At 40.0% G+C, this 20,194-nt stretch overlaps 1 protein-coding gene across 1 annotated transcript in view; it reads right to left on the bottom strand.

Annotated features, from left to right (window-relative positions):
* Positions 1-20,194, bottom strand: part of LOC117172902 (protein unc-79 homolog) — a 1,455,529-nt gene that overhangs the window by 69,437 nt on the left and 1,365,898 nt on the right. The window contains exon 29 of the mRNA XM_033361197.1: positions 18,890-19,091. Coding sequence (XP_033217088.1) covers positions 18,890-19,091 — 202 coding nt within the window. The remainder of the gene's footprint in view (positions 1-18,889; positions 19,092-20,194) is intronic.

Here is a 20,194-nt window from a genome sequence, read left to right as displayed (position 1 = left end):
GGTGAATTTTTGACATATCCGGTCATAGTTCCCACAAGTCGCTGCCAACATTTGAAATTTTAAAAGCGATTTTAATTTTTTAATGATTTTTTCTAGTGGACATTTTGGTTTCGGACAATTATTATTGTAACCTTTAATTTATTTGTGGCTAAGGTCGGTCTGCAGGTATCAGCACTGCGTGAAAAGTGAGAAATCATACCTAGAGTGAGCGTAAGCGCCGTCGAGTAGGGTCTTATTAGGTGTGGTTTAGCTCGGCAGGTGGTCATAATTTCGCTCTTTCTTTTTCCTCAACCAATGTGCGGCCCATCATGATACCATTGCTAACAGCCGTCCACGGCTGTTCATGGTGTCCAAGGTGATTGGCCATTTGGCTCACTAACAAATTTCTAGTATTATAAGTTAGCGATCTTTGTACTGTATTTTTATTATACTAAATTTTCCTTCTTTTCGGTCATACCGCACTCGTGCATGCTTAGCATACGTGCACACTTCATACTTGCCTACTTCGTTGTTCATACTTTTTATTGGGACTGCATTTTCTTTTTTCACTGTCACAACACTACACCTGCGTCGATAACTGAGAACTCAGCCGTTGAGGTGGGTGATTGTGGCCCTGAAAAAATGTGACGTCGCAACATTTTAAGAACGAGTTGGTTTAGGCAGGTTAAAATACTTTCGGTGGCATCCTGATTTGTGGCGAGGGGGTGACCCTTTTAGTTAGAGAATCCTCCACTCCTTGCGAGAGTATTGATGTCGTTGGCGGCGACTCCAATGGTCTGTGAGCTTCTCCGGAAAGGTTGGAATGTGTTGATGTTAGTTGGTTCATATATATTGTATGTGAACTGAAGCTGGAGTTATGATTCTGATTTTCTTGCCCTCGGATAGCAGGTCCAATTAGTATTAGTATTTCTAGTCCTGCATACATTCCGTGTATCAAATAAGATTGAATCTTCTTGGGCTGGTGAGTAAAGCTTGGGCTGGTGAGAATACTGAAAAGATCAAAGTTTTAATGCCTCGTAGTTTATCTGATAATTTTGTCAGATCCAAATGTATTTACGGCTCATACAGGGTTATGGCGGTTCCCATTGCTGGTTCCAATGCGACCAAGGACACTTGGAAACTTCGTAGTCTGCATCCTGGAGAAATTCGAATTGTCCTAGTTCATATAATTGTAGCGAGCTGAAGGCCCTCCCAGGGCAAATGAGCTTTGTAGTAAGCTCCGTTGGAAGGTAGTAGATCCAACCACTTAGCGATGGAATGGCTTTCGAGAAAGGGTGACGATCATAGGACACCTGAATGTCACATAGCTTGAACGCTGCCATCGTTGGATTAATTAACAAATACATCTCACAGGATTGGCACGAAAACGCCTCGTATATTGGAAACATTCCAGGACAGAGTATGTAATCCCTCGGAGCTTTGCATGTCTGGTATTCTTGTTGGGTTAAGAGCATGTAGGTATGCTCTGTGTCTTCAACTGCTATGTAGGTAGCTGCTGATCGTATGTATGCTTGTCCTGTTCTATTTCTCAGAAGGTTCTGAGGGAACAGTAGGCGGTTCATTTCGTACATAGTATAATCGGTTTTCCTGACCAGTGGGATGTCTATTACAACTAAGGAGGTGAAATTCAAAAACTCACAAGTCAAATTATAGAGAATATTGAGCTATGATTATGTTCTGGATCTTTCCCATCAATTATATCGCTTGGAATAGTCAAAATCGAGCGAAACATCACGTGAACATTACTATCGTGATGTTTAGCTCGGTTTTTACTATTCCAAGTGATAGAATTGATGGGAAAGATCCAGAACATAATCCTATCCAAATATTCTCCATAATGTGACTTGTGCGCTTTTTTACTTCACCTCCTTAACTTGTATTGATCCTTTTTTGCAGATAATAGTAAAAGTTGCTACTCGAGTGAGTTCTTCAAGGCTCACTTGGGGACCGGGGACTGCGAACGAGACCATAGGTTCCGACGTTAAGAGTGATGGATGTAGTTCACCTTTCGTTGCTGAGTGTATAACTTTAAGGAGCTGGTTTACAGTTCGAACATATTCGTTCAGGCTCATGTCGATGGCGTGCAAAATTTTACTGAAATTGTTAGTATAGTTGATGTTAGTTGTGATCGGTTGTCTTTGTTGGCCTACGAGGTGGGAGATGTTTTCTTGAACCTCGTTCAGAGCGTCGATCCGTTCCTCCATGGCCTCTCCGTCGGCGTAAATGAGTAACCCGGTGACTACTCCTACTAATTATCCTAAAAATCCCAACATTTGAGTTGTCCTCTAGCTGCACATTCCTGCCGGTAGGCTGCCTGAAAGGGTCTTTTTCTTTTGATGGGTTAATTCTCTTAATTCTCAAATAATATTGTTCTCAAGTCGGCCAGCTGCTGCTAATTTGGAAATTAACTAATAATCCGTGAGTAGCTAAGTGCATTTAGGGAGCAATGCGGGAGTACAGCCTTTGGGAAATTTGTGAATGCAGGCCTGAGAATGATTGAGTGCATTCTGTAATTTAGTGACATACAAAAAGATGTTGACTCTGCAGTTAGTGACTCGTCTCAGCAGATTGTGCTGACGTTCGTAGAAGACCCCCGAGCCAGACGTTTTCCAGGATGACATTGAGGTTTTTCCTGCAATCCACTATGTTAAAAGCGCCTGTAGCCCTCTTAAGAAATTTGTTCCGGTGAACATCTTTGACTACAAGTACCTTGTCGTCTATTTTGTCATTTAAAGTTCCAAGCGTAACGTTTAATGTAATCAGTTAACACGATATGGGTGTGTTCGAGCAAACCGTTAGTTTGAGGATGATAGCCGGACGCGGCTAGGTGTTTCGTGCGAAAGATCTTTTATAACTTTCACAATATCTAGTTAACAAAACTAGTTCCTCTGTCTGTAAGAATGGCACATGGTGCTCTGTAAAGTGCAATTAAGGGTTTGAGCTACTGCATGAGCAACCGTGGTAGCCCGTAAATTTGGATGAGAATGGCAATGCAATACTTCGAGAAGTTATCCTGCATTGTGAGGATATGTCGATTACCGTTAGGAGTTGTTGCCAATGGTCCTCCCGCTTCGATCGAGACGTTATCAAATACCCCTAATGGAGTGTCGGTTATAACCATGGGTTCCCGTGTGAGCGCCCTATCTCACTTGTTCTCTAGACAGCTTTTACACTCAAGCAGGTATTGTATATCTTCATTGCGCATCCCCGGCCAGTTGTATCGTTCTCTGATTCGCCGGTAGGTTTAAGCGATACCTATGTGACCTGCAAAGAGGCTATCATGATATTCTGATCTTATTTGAGAACAGGGCTCTATCGAGGGCATGGTCAGTTGGCCACGACACAAGGTGATGCGAATTGGGCCGCCCCAGAATGTATTGGATAATAATTCCGTCATTTTTGTTTGCATCCAAGTTCCTAATAAATGACCGGCGTTTGCTATGTGACACGTTGTGCATCAATTCCGTTCTAATGTATGTTTGAAATTCTGTAACACAATTGTCACGCTATTCCAGTTTCTATAGTCGAAATGGTTTCGTTTACCCACAATGGTATAAAATTTGTATTTCCCAAATCGCGTAACGGGTATTTGGCCCATGTCTGTACGATATTGCCACGAGTCCTGGGAGTCGACTCGGTCCGTTGCGATGATCGATTTGTCGATGTTTTTCGTGGGTTTGCACTCTTCCGCAATGAAGTGCGCGCAGTTTTTGTGCTTGAAGCTTAGTAGTTCTGTCCATTCATCTTGAATTTTTGATGTCACAGGCTTAAGAGATTCTTTTTTTTTGTAGTGGGAATTCCTATTTCGTTCTCGGTCATGATTTTTTTAAATAAGCTGGTTTGATCAATGTATGCTACTTTCCATGCTTTTTAGTTGTAGTAATAACTCCTTGTTTCTAGTTGTACCTATTCTGTTGGTGAGGGTTGGTCTAAACCCCCCTGATCCCAGAAATCGGATTGATGAACAGTAATAGATTGGTTAAATGCTTCAATGGATTGTTGGATCGCTTCTTTAGAGGGAATGGGGTTTTCTGCGGTTGGAGCCGTCAAATCTGAATCTTCATTTGTGTCACTGTCTTCACTACTATTGTTATTAGGGCTTCAGAATATTGTTAAACCGAGGATCAAAATGTCTTTTTATTTACCAGAGCAATGAAAATATAAAGTCCGCGCTACAAAATAAATAAAGCAGTAGTTTCTCACACGACCTAACCTTATATTCAGAGAAGGGAGCGAGAAAGGTTTAACCATTATTATGCATTTGCCTAATGGGCTAGTTTGTCCTCGGGATACACACATGGGTAACACGCGTCAGACGCCTTTCCCACTGTCACAATTTCACTTGTTTTTTAAAAGCTATTGCCTGACTGGCTTTAAACCAAAAGACTGTGAAAACCTTGAAAATAGCTTCATCTCTCTAATGCTTTAGTCCTTGAAATCCAAACCAGTGGGTTCAGTACGCCCAAGTAAATAGACAGGAAAAGAAAACCTTGTTTTACACTTCTCTTCGTTTTTCGCTTTCAGTTTGGCGGCGTCATCTTTGTCATCTAATATCGAGGACGCGGCCTTCGTTTTAATTTCAGCTGGAAAATCAAGTGCAAACCATATTGGGTTACGCAATGTGCCGTAGCTACCAATTTTACGGTCGCGTAACTTTTCTTGAATTCGCGGAGGACCTTCTGAAATACTACTTGCTGGTGACAAGTAGCTCACACGACTGCTTGGGGATTTTTGGAAGGGCGCTTTTGTCACTTCCCTGTCGGTGATTGAAAGTCGGAAATTTTGATGTCCAAGTTATTTTTTTAGTGCATAGGTTGGAAAATATAAAGGTTGGACTTTAGCTTAACTGCTTAAAGTGTTTGCTTCTCAGCAGCTATCTCTTCCCTATTAGACAATTTTACTTCAATCGAATTACATTGCGCTGAGGTTTCGGTTCTTTGCCCCATGAAAATCTATTCATTTTCAAGTGTTATAGCCGTCTCAAGTTTTGTCGTTCAGAAGATTGGTTTCAGGAATGGATGAATTGATCGAATAGGGTAGCTGAGTGAGATATAACAGATAGAGAAGGTAGGAAAAAGGAAGTGGGTTACAATGACACGGTCATTGACGCGGAGTATCCACGTGTGCCTCCTCTGTATGATACTTCGGTGCCTCCCGTGACTTGATAGCATGTGTGTGGTTCATTCTCGTTAACTATGCTTTTGGCTGGACTTAACCCTCTACATGCTATTGAATTCTAGTTTCTATTAATATTCTATAAAATATAATTACGGTTCACAATGTTTAACCTACTGAAATATTCTTAATTTAGGTATAGTGTTCGTCCTTTTTTTAAACTATGGATTTGGTATTTCAACCGAATTTTATTATATCAATAATCACAGTTTAAAATATTGATCTTTTTGCCCAAAATTTTATAAGTAACTCTTTGATTCGCTGGAGTTTGCCCATTATTTATTGTCATTATTTTAAAGCGCTGACTTGGCAGCCTTATTTATGACCATCCTAGTTACATTGGAACCGTCGTTTCATAATCGAGGAAATAAATTATTTAGTCTCTAAACAGATATCATTTGAAAGTTCAGATTTAATTCGTTCCCCTTTTCTTTCTCGCTTAAAATATTTTTTTGATGCCTGGTTTGTGTGTAACAAACCACAATGGAAATTTTGATTCTGTCCCCAAAAACTACGGCTGCTCAAATAAAATGTTTACTCTTGCCTCAAACATTATCTAATATAAAGAGATTTGCAGTTTGTGAGTGCGCGGTCGTAGTAAGATTCAAAATTTACTTTAACGACATTTTTAAGACACGGCACAAATTTGGATAATCTAGATGATTAATAGTTTATGTATGTATATATAATTAAAAATTTGTCATAAGGACAACCGCAGGATTTCGCCGGGAGCGGGTGCTAATCTGAAAAATTTCACCCGCTTTCAGCGAAATCGCGGTAAAATTTCAGCCACAACCACGTCTCACAACCGTAAGATAGGTGGTTACAGTCTGTAAAGGATTCAATACGATGATCCAGCAAAAGCCTCGTGCACCCTGAGAACACGGAGTGACCCAAGGACAACCGAATTCTGCATTTTTCCCGCAAGTGTTCTAGCATATTGTTGACACGCAGCTTTTTAGGCTATTAGCAAGTGAAAGCTTGGCACCTTCAAGAGCGCCGATGATAAGGACGATCAGTTTAACAGAATGTTCCAGGTACAATCGTTGCAACTCCCTTATAAGGTCTCGATACCTCTCTTTCTTTTCATTCTCCTTGGCTATGATGTTTTTGTCAGCTGGTATCGAAAATTCGATAACGAACATGGTTCGTTTCTCGAAGTCAAGAAGAACCATGTCAGGCCTCGAGTGAGCAACAAAAATAATTGTCGAGAATATAAAGTTCCAGTATATGCGGCACTTCCCATTCTCGACAATTGACTCAATTTCCCTAGGAGCATTTAGAGGAGCGGTATTAAGGTGAATGCCGTAGGAGTGACAGAGATGGTAATAAAGCACTCTTAGTGCCGCATTGTGCCTTTGAATATAGGTCGTTCCCGCGTGTGTTGGACAACTAGATAGTATGTGAGCTAAATGCTCGGGTTGTGCATGGCACGCCCTGCAGCTATCATCGGGAATGTCTTGGCTCAAAATGTGGCGACGGTATGTTAAGACGTTGCTGCGAAAAGTGCGATCGCTCAGGGTGTTTCTCGCACCACAGAGCATGCAGCCGTGCCATGTAACCCCGTTCACGGGCCACACTCGCATCGTAGCAGTCTAGCAAGTCGTGATTCAGTTGCTCGGTCCACCGAAAGGTCACGAGATCCCGCCGATCCACGGCATTGAATCCATTTTCATTGGCTCCCCCAGCTCTAGATTGGTCGGCATTGTTGGCCGACCCATTGTCGGGAGCCCTGCGCGTTCTGTTGTTTTGAACCGCACTTGCTACAACTATGTTTGGTGTTGTCATTGTTGTTCCCACGAGAAGCTACGGAAAGGGGTTCGTCCATCCTTGTAGAGCCCCGCATGCAAGGATAAGGCTACGTACTCTGAGAGGTCGCCCGGTATCCAAGAGTCACCGTTCTAGACACCTCGCCCAGGTGCCATTCAGCTTTCGGCACGGTTTTCACACCTCCGCTTGGGGGTTAATTCCTTCGGGACCACCCCTGGACAATTGTCCGCGACTGCCTATTTATTTTTGTAACCATATTCAGCAGAAACCCTTGGTACAGGGACCCTCTATCCGCAACCCGAGGACGCGTTCGGTGGCTTTGTCATAGGCCATTCAGTTTGATTCTAGAGGAATCAAAATATATATAATAAATATATAATAATATAATAAAAAATAAAAAAAAAAATATATATATATTAAAAATTTGTGAGAAGGACAACCGCAGGATTTCGCCGGCAGCGGGTGCTAATCTGGAAAATTGCACCGTCTTCCAGCGAAATCTCGGTAAAATTTCAGCCACAACCACGTCTCACGACTGTGAGATAAATGGTTACAGTCTGTAACGGAATCAATACGACGATCGGGCAAAAGTTTCGTGCACCCTGAGAACACGGAGCGATCCAAGGTCTACAGACTTCTGCACTTTTTCCGCAAGTGTTCTAGCATATTCTTGAAACAATTGTCGAGAATATAAAGTTCTAGTATATGCGGCACATCCCATTCTCGACAACTGATTGGATTTCCCTAGGAGCATTTAGAGGAGCGATATTAATGTTAATGCCGTGAGAGTGACAGGGATATTAATAAAACACTTTTAGTACCGCATTGTGCCTTTGGATGTAAGTCGTTCCCACATGAGTTGGATAACTGGATAGTATTTGAGCTAAATGCTCGGGGTGTGCATGGCACGCCCTGCAGCTATCATCGGGAATGTCTTGGCTCAAAATGTGGCGACGGTATGTTAAAGTGGAAATGACACCCCCTTGGCTTGCCAAAATGAAACCCTTCGTACCAGAATTCAATCCGGGCGATTTAAGGAAAGCAAACGTTAGCTCACTCGACAATGACTGATCCGCCACATTTTTTCGATAGATACCGTGCATCCTCTTATCGAGGAGCTGTTCACGAAAGTTTTTCTCTTGTGCTTTCCTAATCCGGGCTTTCAGGAGTGAGTACTCGAGATTGCATTCACAATTGGTTTCGCAATCGATGGCTCGTCTGCCATTCAGTTACATGACAGCCCTGCTGATCTAAGTGAAAATGCCTGTCTGTTGTGGGAAACAGAGTTACTCATGGTTTCCGGTAGCTGTTGATTGATCTCTGGAAACTCTGGATCGTTCCTGTAGACCTCGAGACTTCTTTTTCTTTCAGGGCACACAAAGCGAGCGAAAATGATCAAAACTCTTACAGTAAAGGATCGAGAATAGTAGCCTAGTAGATCGACTATATCTAATATGACGCTTATCGTACGATCCTTGAATAAGCATAGTTTGCCTGCTCTTATTCCGCCGCCCCAGGCTTATGTGGTACTACTGTTGTTCCAAGAAATCTAAGGAATTTGCATTCCTAATGAAATTATTTTCTTTGACTGAGGGTGCTTTAGGAGGATTTCCGCTTTAGTTACTGCTGATAGGAGGTCTTGGTGCTCCCTAAAGTTTGGCGAAAACTTCATAAATTTAAGTGCAACTCAGGGTCATACATGATCGCAGTTTTTCTGGTTCCCATGACTTAGCCATCAATTTAATGAGGCTACTTAATATCTAGGTTGGAGATATCGGGACGAATGTATGCTCTTCCTGAGTTATTTTTCAAAAGTGGCTGAAGCACTGATACCGCGTGTAATTGGTACACTAAATATGTACCTGTAGGGTTCTAACAACGGTATATCCAAAAGGGCACTGAGGATTCGTTCTTTGTATAAAGCCATCTTCTGACCTGTTCCCCCTTTTCTTACGTTAGAATCGAGTGATGCATATGATCTCGGTGGGACGTATGAATGATCTCAAGGATTCGGCTGACTGCTCGAAGGTAGTCGTCATGGAAAGCTATTTTCTCCTTATTGCTGTTCGACAACTTGCTTATTTCCTCTAATAGGCGATGCAAAAACTGCATCTATGCAAACTATTCCTTTTGGAATTGCAGTGTTGTTTAACTGATTAAAGTTGGATAGGTAATACCCATCCCTGAGTTACGATTAAACTATTTGAAATTTCAGAATCAGTATTTATAGTAGAATAACAGTGATTGAACAATATTCGTTGCTAGTATCTATGCAGTCGAACCTGACGCGATCAATCATAGCTGGCGACTGGCGCCCTAGGCATTTAACCATGTGAGCCCATATTTACCTGAGAAGATTGCGATTTTAAAAACTTTAGGCCACCTCTTTTTCGAAAATTGAAAATCTCAATCGAGAGCCTATTTTTGAATCACTGCTAATTGAAATAAAGTTCTTTTTCTTCTCTTTGAGAATTACCTATTTTTTGTGTGAGTGGATCTTGACATTGATGAAAATATGATTGAAATTTGATTAAATCTGGATACTCTTGTATTGAATTGATTCCTGGCTGCTTGAGGCGCTGGAAATGTGACAGTTACAAGCTAGTTGATGTTTGCACTTGTAACTGTTCTGCAATTCATAACTGTTCAGTTGATTTCTCACATTTTATTGCATTTTCATGAAAAGCAACTGGATATTCGATGACTCGAAATTTAAATAGTTTAAGGTCGCTCGTAGCGCCGGAATGGTAACAGTTCAGAATAGTTGGTATTTTTGCGCTTGAAATTTTCCATGAATTCTATACCGTAGACTTGACCATCCAGTTAAATTTCTAACTATCGCGATTTTTCTGCATGCTCTTGATCGTAAGATATTTCCTTTTCTTGCCCTGTATTTTCTAGTTTATTTTACTGATTTATTTTGTGTCCATTGAATTAATGGGGTAATAACTATGACTATGACTATGACTATTGCGAAATTTTGGATCTTGAGCGAACCTTGAGACTACTAGTTTTGAAATTCACTTCATTTACAAAATTCCTCTTTAAATTAAAACAATATCAGAAAACAAAATGGCGTTTTTAAATTTAATAGGGAATTTTAGTTCATATAACGAGTTAACACAATTAATTGGAGAGCTAGATAACGCAGAAATCATTGCGAGCCTAGAAAAGTTAAATTTAGATACTTTCGGTACACGAAGATTAAGTTGTTTCCTTTTGCGCAGAGAAATAAAACTGCTTAAAGGTTGGCCATCTCGTAATTCTGACTATATGTACGCGACTTTAGTTATTACTAATAATGATAGGGAAATCGAATCCGATTTGGAAAATCTAGAGGCAGGTCTTCTGAATAGTAGAGATATGAATGACCCAAATAGACCAATAACAGCCACGATTAAAGGAAAGGTTACTAATGTGAACTATATTACAGTAACGGCAGCATTACGGTGAACTGAGACAATTATGAGAATTACAAATGCTACCTGAGCCGGAATTTTAAGCACAATCTCCACTCGTCGTATCAAACCAACACTTTATTTTCAATAAAACCTAACTAACATATCTTTTAATTTAGCTCAAATTTTTGGCTTGCCGAATAGTTATGCTTTACCAGAATACTTACTTTCGCCTGTGAAAAATGATACTGTTGAAACTCAATCGAGAATTACTCAAAACCTAACCCTTCTGAACACTAATAGACCAACTCCAGTAACCTGGACCTATTAAGTCATTTAAACAAAATTCGAAAAACTAATTCATTAGATTTCCTCTGACGTAGACAGAAACGCAAACTCCAAAATAAGTACTTATGATAAACCAATAAGAAATAACATTGGTTAAATGAACATTAGTAATCGCGATCACTCCTCGGACAGGGGTACAATTTTTAGCAACACCACATCAAATAGAAATCGTTTTGCGAATAGAGATATAAGCAAAATCGTTTTGGGCGGGAACTTAACTTTTAACGGCAAAAGTGATCTAAGCGCAGACGGTTTCCTAACAAAAATCGAAGATCGTAACGAAACTTACCAGATTTTCGGACGAGAAATTGCTATTAGCCATGCTGGTACTGTTAGAAGGGATACCCTTGAAGTGGTTCAAAAATCATGAAAAAGAATTTTACAGCTGGTGTAAGTTTAAGAAGGAGTTCAGGCCTCATTTCAGCGCTGATGGCCTCAAAAGAAGGGTCAAATTTAGACTGGGTTCACAGGGGTTAACGAACCGAATACAACATAGTCATCCGTACATTCTTAAGAGGACTCTCTCCATAAAGAATTCGCGTATAAGCCACAATCCACTCCCAAAACAAATAAAACGTCACCTTTTTGGGCGTTAAAATAGGAGGTAGACAAGTCCTCTGCGTTAATTCCCGAAAATTATAAAAGATTGGACATCAATAAGAAGAGAAGCTCTTATTTCGGCGGTAAGAAGCAGACCCCGCTCGAAGGTTTTGGGCCAGGGGGGCATCAGAAGAGTACTATAACTTCTGCTGACAAATTTAATGAAAACGAGTTTCCGGTCAGACATCCCAGCAAAGTGACCTGCTTTAATTGTGACCAGTCTGGACATTTTAGGAAGGATTGTGCAGCCCCCGGAGGATCCGTCGTTATAGGACACAAACGGTAGGCTTCATTAGTAGAGGTCGTCCTAAACGTTCAGGAAATGCGAACTAAAAGTAGTAAGCGCGGTCCTTGCTGTCTCTCAATCACCAAGGATTGTGACTGAAACTTTGGGTAATCCTACCAGATTAGACTCCTTTAATCGTTGTAAATTAGTCACCGTGGCGAAGGATAAGGTCTTTGGTAAGCCCAAAGGTTGGTTAGATATCAATACTTCTCTTCCTAAGACCATTGGAGATACCACCCCGAAAGCCACTCCCCTCCTACATTATCCGAAAATGGATTCTAAAAACGCGAAATTCCGGGCGATCACTAATATTGAAGGATACCAAGGAATACGTATGCCAGAAAATGAAATGGATTTGGACATATCCTCGGACAATGATACCGTGACGAGCATAAATGAGCCTATTCAAATGATAGTAAAAGTTCAAGTCCACAATAACCTAGATAGACCACAGAAAACCACAGAAGTAGCTAATAAGATCCACGTGATGGCTACCATTTACTCGGTCCCCGCAGATTAATAGACAATGGATCATCACGCGTCTTGATCCGTAAGTCGATGTGGGATAAATTAATGATGATTACCGGTAGAAAACTCGATAGTGGGAAACAGTTTCGTATGATCTGGTTTCACTAATTTGATTATTGAAAGGGTCAATCTGCCCATAACTATTGACAGGGTGGCCCCAGTTTGTGATGTTAGGGTAGCGAATAAATTAGACCCCGAAATTATCTTAGGTCTAGAGGGACAGGGTACATTTGACATAGCCCTCCTCTCGCGTTCTCGAAAAGTTTTTATGCCTGACTCAGAGGGTAGGCATTATCGATTAAAACAGCTGTTGATAGAAAAGGAGTATTATTGTGGCATTGTTGCTCTCCATGAGGGTGAGGAGGATGCTCTGAAAGGGATTCTGAGAATCAAACTTCCTCCTCAATCGCAGAATCCCCTGGACGCAACCCACCTTATCACCCACAACATCAACAGACGGTCACATGCTTAGATCAAAGAAAGGTACGAAATATTTTCTTCAAAGATTCAAGAAATAATTTATGAGGAAGTCGATAGGTTGTTAGCGGAGGGAATCGTAAATGAATCATTTAGCGAGTGGTTCGCACCGAAAGCAATGGCACATAAGCCTGGGGAAAAATACTGTTTACGTTTAGACTTTCGGAAACTAAACGCGATTTCTAGAAGAGATGCGTACCCTCTATCTTACACAACCGACATTTTAAGGCAGTTGAAGGCCGCGAAATATATTTCTAAGTTAGATTAAAGCGCTGCTTTCAATCAGATACCGTTAGAAAAGGCCAGTAAACCCTATACTGTCTTCACAGTGGCGTGAAGAGGGTGTTTCGAGTTTAAGAGGTTGCCTTTTGGTCTCATAGGGGTTCCGGCAACCGTTCAAGGACTTTCGAAAATAGACAAGGTAATTACGCCTGAGATAAGGCGAAACGTGTTTAGCTACCTCGACAACATCGTTGTTGTAACCGAAACGTTTCACGAACAATTATCCTGGATAGCAAGAGTTCTCGATCGGGTCACTGAAGCAGGCTTGACAATAAATCCTAAAAGAGTTAGTTTTGCTCTTCCAATGTTAGATAACTCGGATCTTTTATCAAACAGGATGGCCTAAAAGTAGATCCCGACAAAGTGTCACTAATTATCTCCTATTTCGCTCCTAATACAGTTAAACATTAAACAGTGGCGCAGGTTTATAGGAATTTCTTTATGGTATCGGCGGTTTATACCGGAATTCGCAACCATGGCCGAACCATAGACACGATTGTTTTGAACAAATGTTAAGCCTCTGCCGTCCATGCCGGTGATACGTAACATAGGCGATTTTTCGCGGTCGAAATTTATCGAGAAGAAAGAAGTTGATGCGTCATTATTTCCCCCTAAAAAAGGTTGACTCATATGAGGCCAGAATTAACAAAGCCGCATAAATTTCCCGCTCTTCGGCTACGAGTGAAAACCAATCGAAAACCGCTTTGGGTCGTAAATGATCCACCTAGACAGCAGCGTTAGTGTTTCTTCCAGGTACTTAAATTTTTATTTTTTGTTTTTCTCGCTTTTTTAGTATAATTTACGAATACTTTTTTGTTTTTTTTTGGTAATAATGCATTACAAGAACTTCTTTAAAAGAAGACTTCTCATTAAAGAGGAAAAATCGATTAAGAAACTCAGAAGCCAGAAGGAGTTGCTTTTTTCATAACGAAACGAAAGGCGGCACCGATACCTTCGAATGATATGTAAAAATTATTTAAGACCTTGAATTACAAAACGATGGCCCTTACGATTGTTTTATCGCATACTATATCAAGCAGGCGTCAATGAAGTCGGTTTTTATACTTTAAAAAACAATGGTGAATCTCGAATCCGTCGTGAATATTTGAAAATATTCTGTTCTGATTTGATAAAGCCATAGCTGCGTATTCGTTTGGAGGAACCTAATTTCTCATTATAGCACATGATGTATGAAATTGTTTATTTTTCAAATACAAATATATGGAGCAAAATCAGCATTATACTATGTAAAGAATTTCGGGATGTAAAATTTCTTAATTTAACGTCTCGGAAACAACAAATTAGTATTGGTAAGAAAAAATCTTATTTTATCGACTTCTTCCAAACTATTTAAGTAGCTTGAAAGAAGTCGATGCAATAAGGTTTTTCCTTGCCAATAAATCATTGTACTTTTTTCTGCCTGTAATATTCCTTTCTAAAAACACCAATTTCATGTGTACAAATAAATATGTTTTTGGAAGACAACACAGATGAGTTATTTTCTTACAAGAGGGCTTAGTCAGACAAATAACACCCCGTAACATTTTTTTAATTAATTATTTTTAAATATATATAATTTTTATGAATATTTCACCTTTTCCTTGTTTTTTTAATATTGTCCATGAGACTCACTTGGACGGCGGTGGTAGTAAAAAAACATGGTCGACGAGGGTTAAGTGGCACTGGAGTGAAGAGCAACAACAGGCCTTCCATGATAGACTGGTGCTCCGATACTCGCTTATCCAAGTTTCAAGAATGTTTTAAATAACCCTTTTAACCTTCAGACTAACAAGAGCGCAACCGGTTTAGAAGTGGTTTTGACTCAGAATCAGGAGAAAAAGAAGAAAGTTATTGCTTTCGCTAGTAGAAATCTTCTCTCTACGAAGCGAAATTATACAGTCACGGAGCGTGAATGATTTGCCGTGGTTTGGTGAATATGACAATTTTGTGATTACCTGGAGGGATTCTATTTTAAGGTCATAGCAGACTAGAGTAGTCTTCAGTGGTTAAATAGTCTTAAGAAACCCATCGGCAGGCTCACGAGATGGATCCTAAAGCTTCAAGGCTACGATTTCTACATCGTGCACCAAAAGGGAGCCCTGCACCATGTGCCTGATGCATTTTCTAGGCTGACCGAGGAGAGCGAGACTTTGACCTTGAGTGTGGACGGTTTGACGGACACTTAGTATCTACGCCAATTTCAAGTACTTCAAGACCGGCCTACGATCTTCCCTGCCTGAAAGGTCGAGAACGGTATGTTATATCGATATAACCAAGATTCAGTTACCGAAGGATCATTAAAAGATCTGGAGTCATGAAAACTCGTCCTGCCTATGGGCTTGAGAACCCACCTGTTGTAGGAGTCCCACCTGGAATCCCAAGCTGGTCACTTAGGCAATAACAAAACCTAACAGAGGGTAGCCCCTCAACATAATTGGTCGGTCATGTTCAACGACGTCGTCCAGTACGTGCGTACCTGAGATCCCTGTCAAAAGTGCAAAGTTGAGCATGCGCGCTCTGTGGGCAAAATGGGCCATCAAATTGTGGAACTCCCCTGGACGGTAGAAGCGGAGGACATTATGGGACATTTTTCCAATGTTTAGAAATGCCGATAACGAGGACAGAACCTCCCCTCCCAGGAAACCAGTTCACTCACGAAGTTCCCTGAGATGACTCTTCGCTATAAACCTGTTCGGGTTGATGCGGATAGGGAGTTCGAAGATAGGGAGGGCGGGCTCAGGGTTGGGTATTTTCAGTTGGAATTTCCAGGAGTCGGGACACAAGTCAGGTCAGTGTCCGCAACATAAAAGCAGATTCTATTATGGTTGTGGTGAGCCTCAGCAAATCAAGCTCACTTGCCCCAACTGTAGTAAACTCTATCAGTCGGACCTGTTCCTTACTCTCCAACGAGAGCGCCGCCCAAACCAGCACCCCATCTGGAAACCCAACCTGCTAGATGCGCACAATCAAGCCGTTCACCAAACCCAGCAAAAAAACGGGAGCTAATAAAATGCAAAAATTAGTTCACTTATAGTCACAGTTTAACTCAGTAATTTGAGAACGTGACGATTAGTTGACTCGCAGGCATAAGCCAACCCAGTACTATATTAGTTTGTGAACTTAAGTTACCGATATTGAAAAATTAGCTCAAAAACTCTGATGCTAACTTTAGAATAAGGCTGATTGGCATACCGAAGAACGTGATTAGGTGGATCTGAGGGCGAGGAACCACTAAGTGGCTCAAAATTCTTTCGCCGGGATAGAGAAAGCAGATATTGACATAGGATCAATGGGCCGCCCAAAATTAATGTGATATTAGCCGTCCAAGTCTCATCAGTTCTTCTTCATCCTCTATTCCCATATAACATTCATGCCCCTGCTGCCAAAAATTAGAAAAATAAAGAGATCCTAGCCCAAGAACATCGAATTTATGGCGAGGAATTACGGATTATAGGGTACCGAACCTGTACCATTCAGGGCTACCAGGTACTTTTAACCTTAGTCCATACGTCAGGTGGGAGGACCCCTTAACGTATCACACAGGTATGAATTTATTTCCCATAAACTCATTCTTCATATAAGTGTCTTTTAAACTGTTGGACCTAATCACAGAACCATAACGTTACTAGTATTCATTACTATGCCTCGATCAAACTTGAAAACTCATGATGAAGGCATATTTTGGTTAGCCAGAGTCTTTACGATTTGTGTTGGTTTGTTGATTTTTGGCATGAATTAAACCTTTGTCTATTGTACTATTTCATAGAGTGTGCTTAATTTTGATTATTACACTCACATGAGTCAAGAAAAGAAAGAGACTATTTTACCACTTTGAGAAGCACTCGGAAGTTGGACGACTGTGAGGGGGCAAGCCTTTTTATATAGAATATGCTGCCAATGACGGTGTGTCACGGCTATCTAGAAGATATTTGATTTGCCGGAGGTCAGCCCATCCTTAGCCCCGGCTAAGTTGAGGGAAGTTGTGGCGAGGTGATTTTTCACCTGTTACATCAATTAATTAAATAACTTCTCGCACCGGCTCCGGGAAGTTAGTCTTACTCAAAATACACTATTTTAATGGAATTATCACATACAAATTTATCCAAACTTAAACTCGGAGCGGAGGTCCGATTTCACGAGGGAACTCTTAATTTTTCTATTCATTTATATTTTACATATACTCCCTGAACCTTGTTTGTTAACAACGCTCAACTCAATGGATTGTTGACATCCAGGGTTCGTCTGCTAATCCACGTTGCATTGAGATCGCCAGGAATTGTCAAACATAGCTAAGAAGCAAGGAGAGAAGGAAATTTCTGGATGCACTGTCACTCTCTATTTGTCCGCATGGAACATGCAAGCCATCTTCACAAACAGGCAGGGAACAGGCATTATGCACTACACGAGACAAGGAAAAAAAGAACCTCCTGGTCTCTGTCAGTCTCTATGAAATACCTTCCAGTAAATTGCCATCTAGCGCAGGATGTACTAGGTCACCTCCTACCTTGTCAGACTGAGACATAACCAAACATGATCGCTGATCGTCATCAAAGCTTCTCAAAGTTTATACCCAGGGGCCCCGAAAATTCTAGGATGGCGCCACAAATTGGCTAATGTATCTGCTCCAAGATGGCGGCCTAACTTCGAATCCGGGCGCTGTGATTGGTCACCAACGTGTAGGTGACTGGGCGGAATGCAACTATTGGTCCCCTCACAGTCTGCGTACGAACGAACGTTGATATTCTCGATTGTGCGACCCGGTACTTTCACACCGAGTCTCTAACAGGAAAAATGTTCACTGATTATTAATTACCATAGTTTGATTTAGACAGAGTTGGAGTGTAAATTGTTAGTTTAATTACCGAGACTAAGTAAAGAGGAAATTGATACCTTGGCATTATTAAAATCGCAGAGTGAGCGATATTAACCACGTTCATTCAATCTTAAAATTATTGTTTTTTCATTTTATAGTAAGGTATGTGGTTTATTGTCATTGCTGGCAACGATCTTGGCATGACGCATTGTGCTGGGTAGGAGCGAAAGGGCCCTCCTAAATCTTTCGCCACCTCCCTTAATGGCATCGTGAAACTTTGTTTTTTAGTTGTGTGAGAAGCACAAAGTCAGACTTTCTGGTTCTTTTTACAATTGCTAAAGAGATTTTTGGTTCACGAGAAACAAGAAGTTAAACTTCGTGGTTCTCACATCTTAGTAGTTACTGCGAAATAATGACTTGTTCTGGTATTTTTTCGTTATGTACAAGAATTCTAATATTTTCAAAAAGTTTGTAATGACAAAAAAGAAGTTGAAAGTTTGTGCCTAAACATATATCGAAAGCTGATGAATTATGCACTATTGCATCAGTACAAGTACGAGTGGCTAGGGAAGCTTTGAAATGACACGAAAGCTGCAGCTTTTGTATGCAATGTGGTATGTTCGAAACTCTGCCTTGTTTTTATTGAAAGTTTCATTGTGAATCGTAAAAGAAGTTTTATCAAAATATCTTGAAAGGTCATTTTTTATAATAATTTAAAATCAGGGCTATGAAAGTAAATGCGACTGGTGTAAATTGTGACCATCACTCAGTTGTCTTTTTGGTTTTTGTCAAATGCCCTTAAAGATATTATTTATTTAGGAATTACCAATAAATATTCTCTAGAGTTTAGATTAATTTTAAACGAACTATGTTCTGCTTGAGTAACAATTTTAATTTAAAATAACGAACATAACGTGTCGCAATTATCTGGCAAAGTGATAGAACTTTTGCAAATTTAAAAATATATGACTCCGCCCAGAATTTTTACCACGATATACCTTTTCCTGGTCGGGTTGATCTAAAGTAATTCGATACCGAAATTTGGTAATGTTGATGTACAGGAAAATGAGGAGGTCTATTTGACAATTCTTTAAATAAACATTTTTTAACAATTGACTCGAGTTCCACTTTGTTCCACTCATTGTTGGTATGCGTTCATTATTAGTTAAAATTTGACCGGACACGGCACATTTATCGTGAAAGATAACTTACCTCGAGTTTTTGTTCAATGAGTACAAAACGGACTCACTTTCTTCGAAATAAGAATCTATACCATAAATTTTGCTCTGAGCCCTCGGACTTCGTTGATAATTTACTATTGGTATCATTCCAAGAGATGAGCTCTCACTTTCTACCTCTTCAAAAGCAGTAGCCAGTAAGTCGTGATCTGTTGCCAATGAAGGTTGAGAGACTTCTGTGAGAAAAAACATGTAAATGTTTAGGATTAAATATTCATTTGACTTCATAAATGTGAAGATATGTTAAAGATATTAAAATTACTGGTGATTAGTGAATGGATGTGATGGAAAAATTAAAAGTTAACTATAATTTATTTTCTAACAATAATAGTCCTAAAGTGAGAAAAAACCTGTGTGAAATATCTATTCAACGATTCGCGGGTCAAGCTTTCTCCTGAAAGTTTAATTAAAGTTTTTAGAAATATTTAATCTTTTCACATAGCATTATACGTGAAAGTGGCTGCTTCTTTAGATTTCATGTATATATTAAATTTCCAAAAATTAAACTTTAACCTACCACTTGTGTGATGAATGGTAGTAATTTCGACAATGATTAAAGAAATACAAGTAACAAATAGATAGAAATAAAATGTATAAATGTGAAAATGTGAAATTGATAAAAATCGACGACACTAGTGCCATTGAGCGGTGTGCTGAAATACAAATCACTGGAAGAAGCCCGTACGACTCAGGCAAATAAACAACCCGACGATTTCGAAGATGACGTAGGAGATGGACTACTCTCATAAACTCAGAGACAAAATCAGCAACTACAGAAATATAACGAACGGGAAGTTGAGTTTCTACGACGCTCTTCCGACAGCAATAGAGTTCAACAGTTAACACTTGAAGGGCCAGAAAAATCGCATACCTAGAAGGTCGAGGTGTCCAAATTGGACCCTAGCCACATTTTCACAGTTTTAAGCAATTTCGCATAGATACTAAGTATACAATCATATTATTTCCAAGATAACCATTGATACTGCATGAATTAAACAATTTAAAAGTTTCTTTTTTAAATATTTTCTCTGGGTTATCATCTAGTTTTTCATATGTTGCTGCATCTTTTAATAAGCCTTGCATTTTTCTTTAATATGATTTCTTGTTCAGAATAATTGAATTATTATTTTTGTCTGCTGGAATAGGAGTTCAGAAGTGTAAAGACATAAGGTGACGTGTGGAAGATAATTAATAGGTTAAGGAAATGTAGGGAAGGGATAAAAGAGAAGATAGGGAGCGATGATTAGAGGAATTTTTTAAGAATTCATTTCTGGGGTCA

The sequence above is a fragment of the Belonocnema kinseyi genome, chromosome 5 (genome assembly GCF_010883055.1).
Source record: "Belonocnema kinseyi isolate 2016_QV_RU_SX_M_011 chromosome 5, B_treatae_v1, whole genome shotgun sequence".
NCBI lineage: Eukaryota > Metazoa > Arthropoda > Insecta > Hymenoptera > Cynipidae > Belonocnema > Belonocnema kinseyi.
Note: the sequence above shows the minus strand (reverse complement) of the source record. Positions and strands in the feature narration are given on the sequence as shown.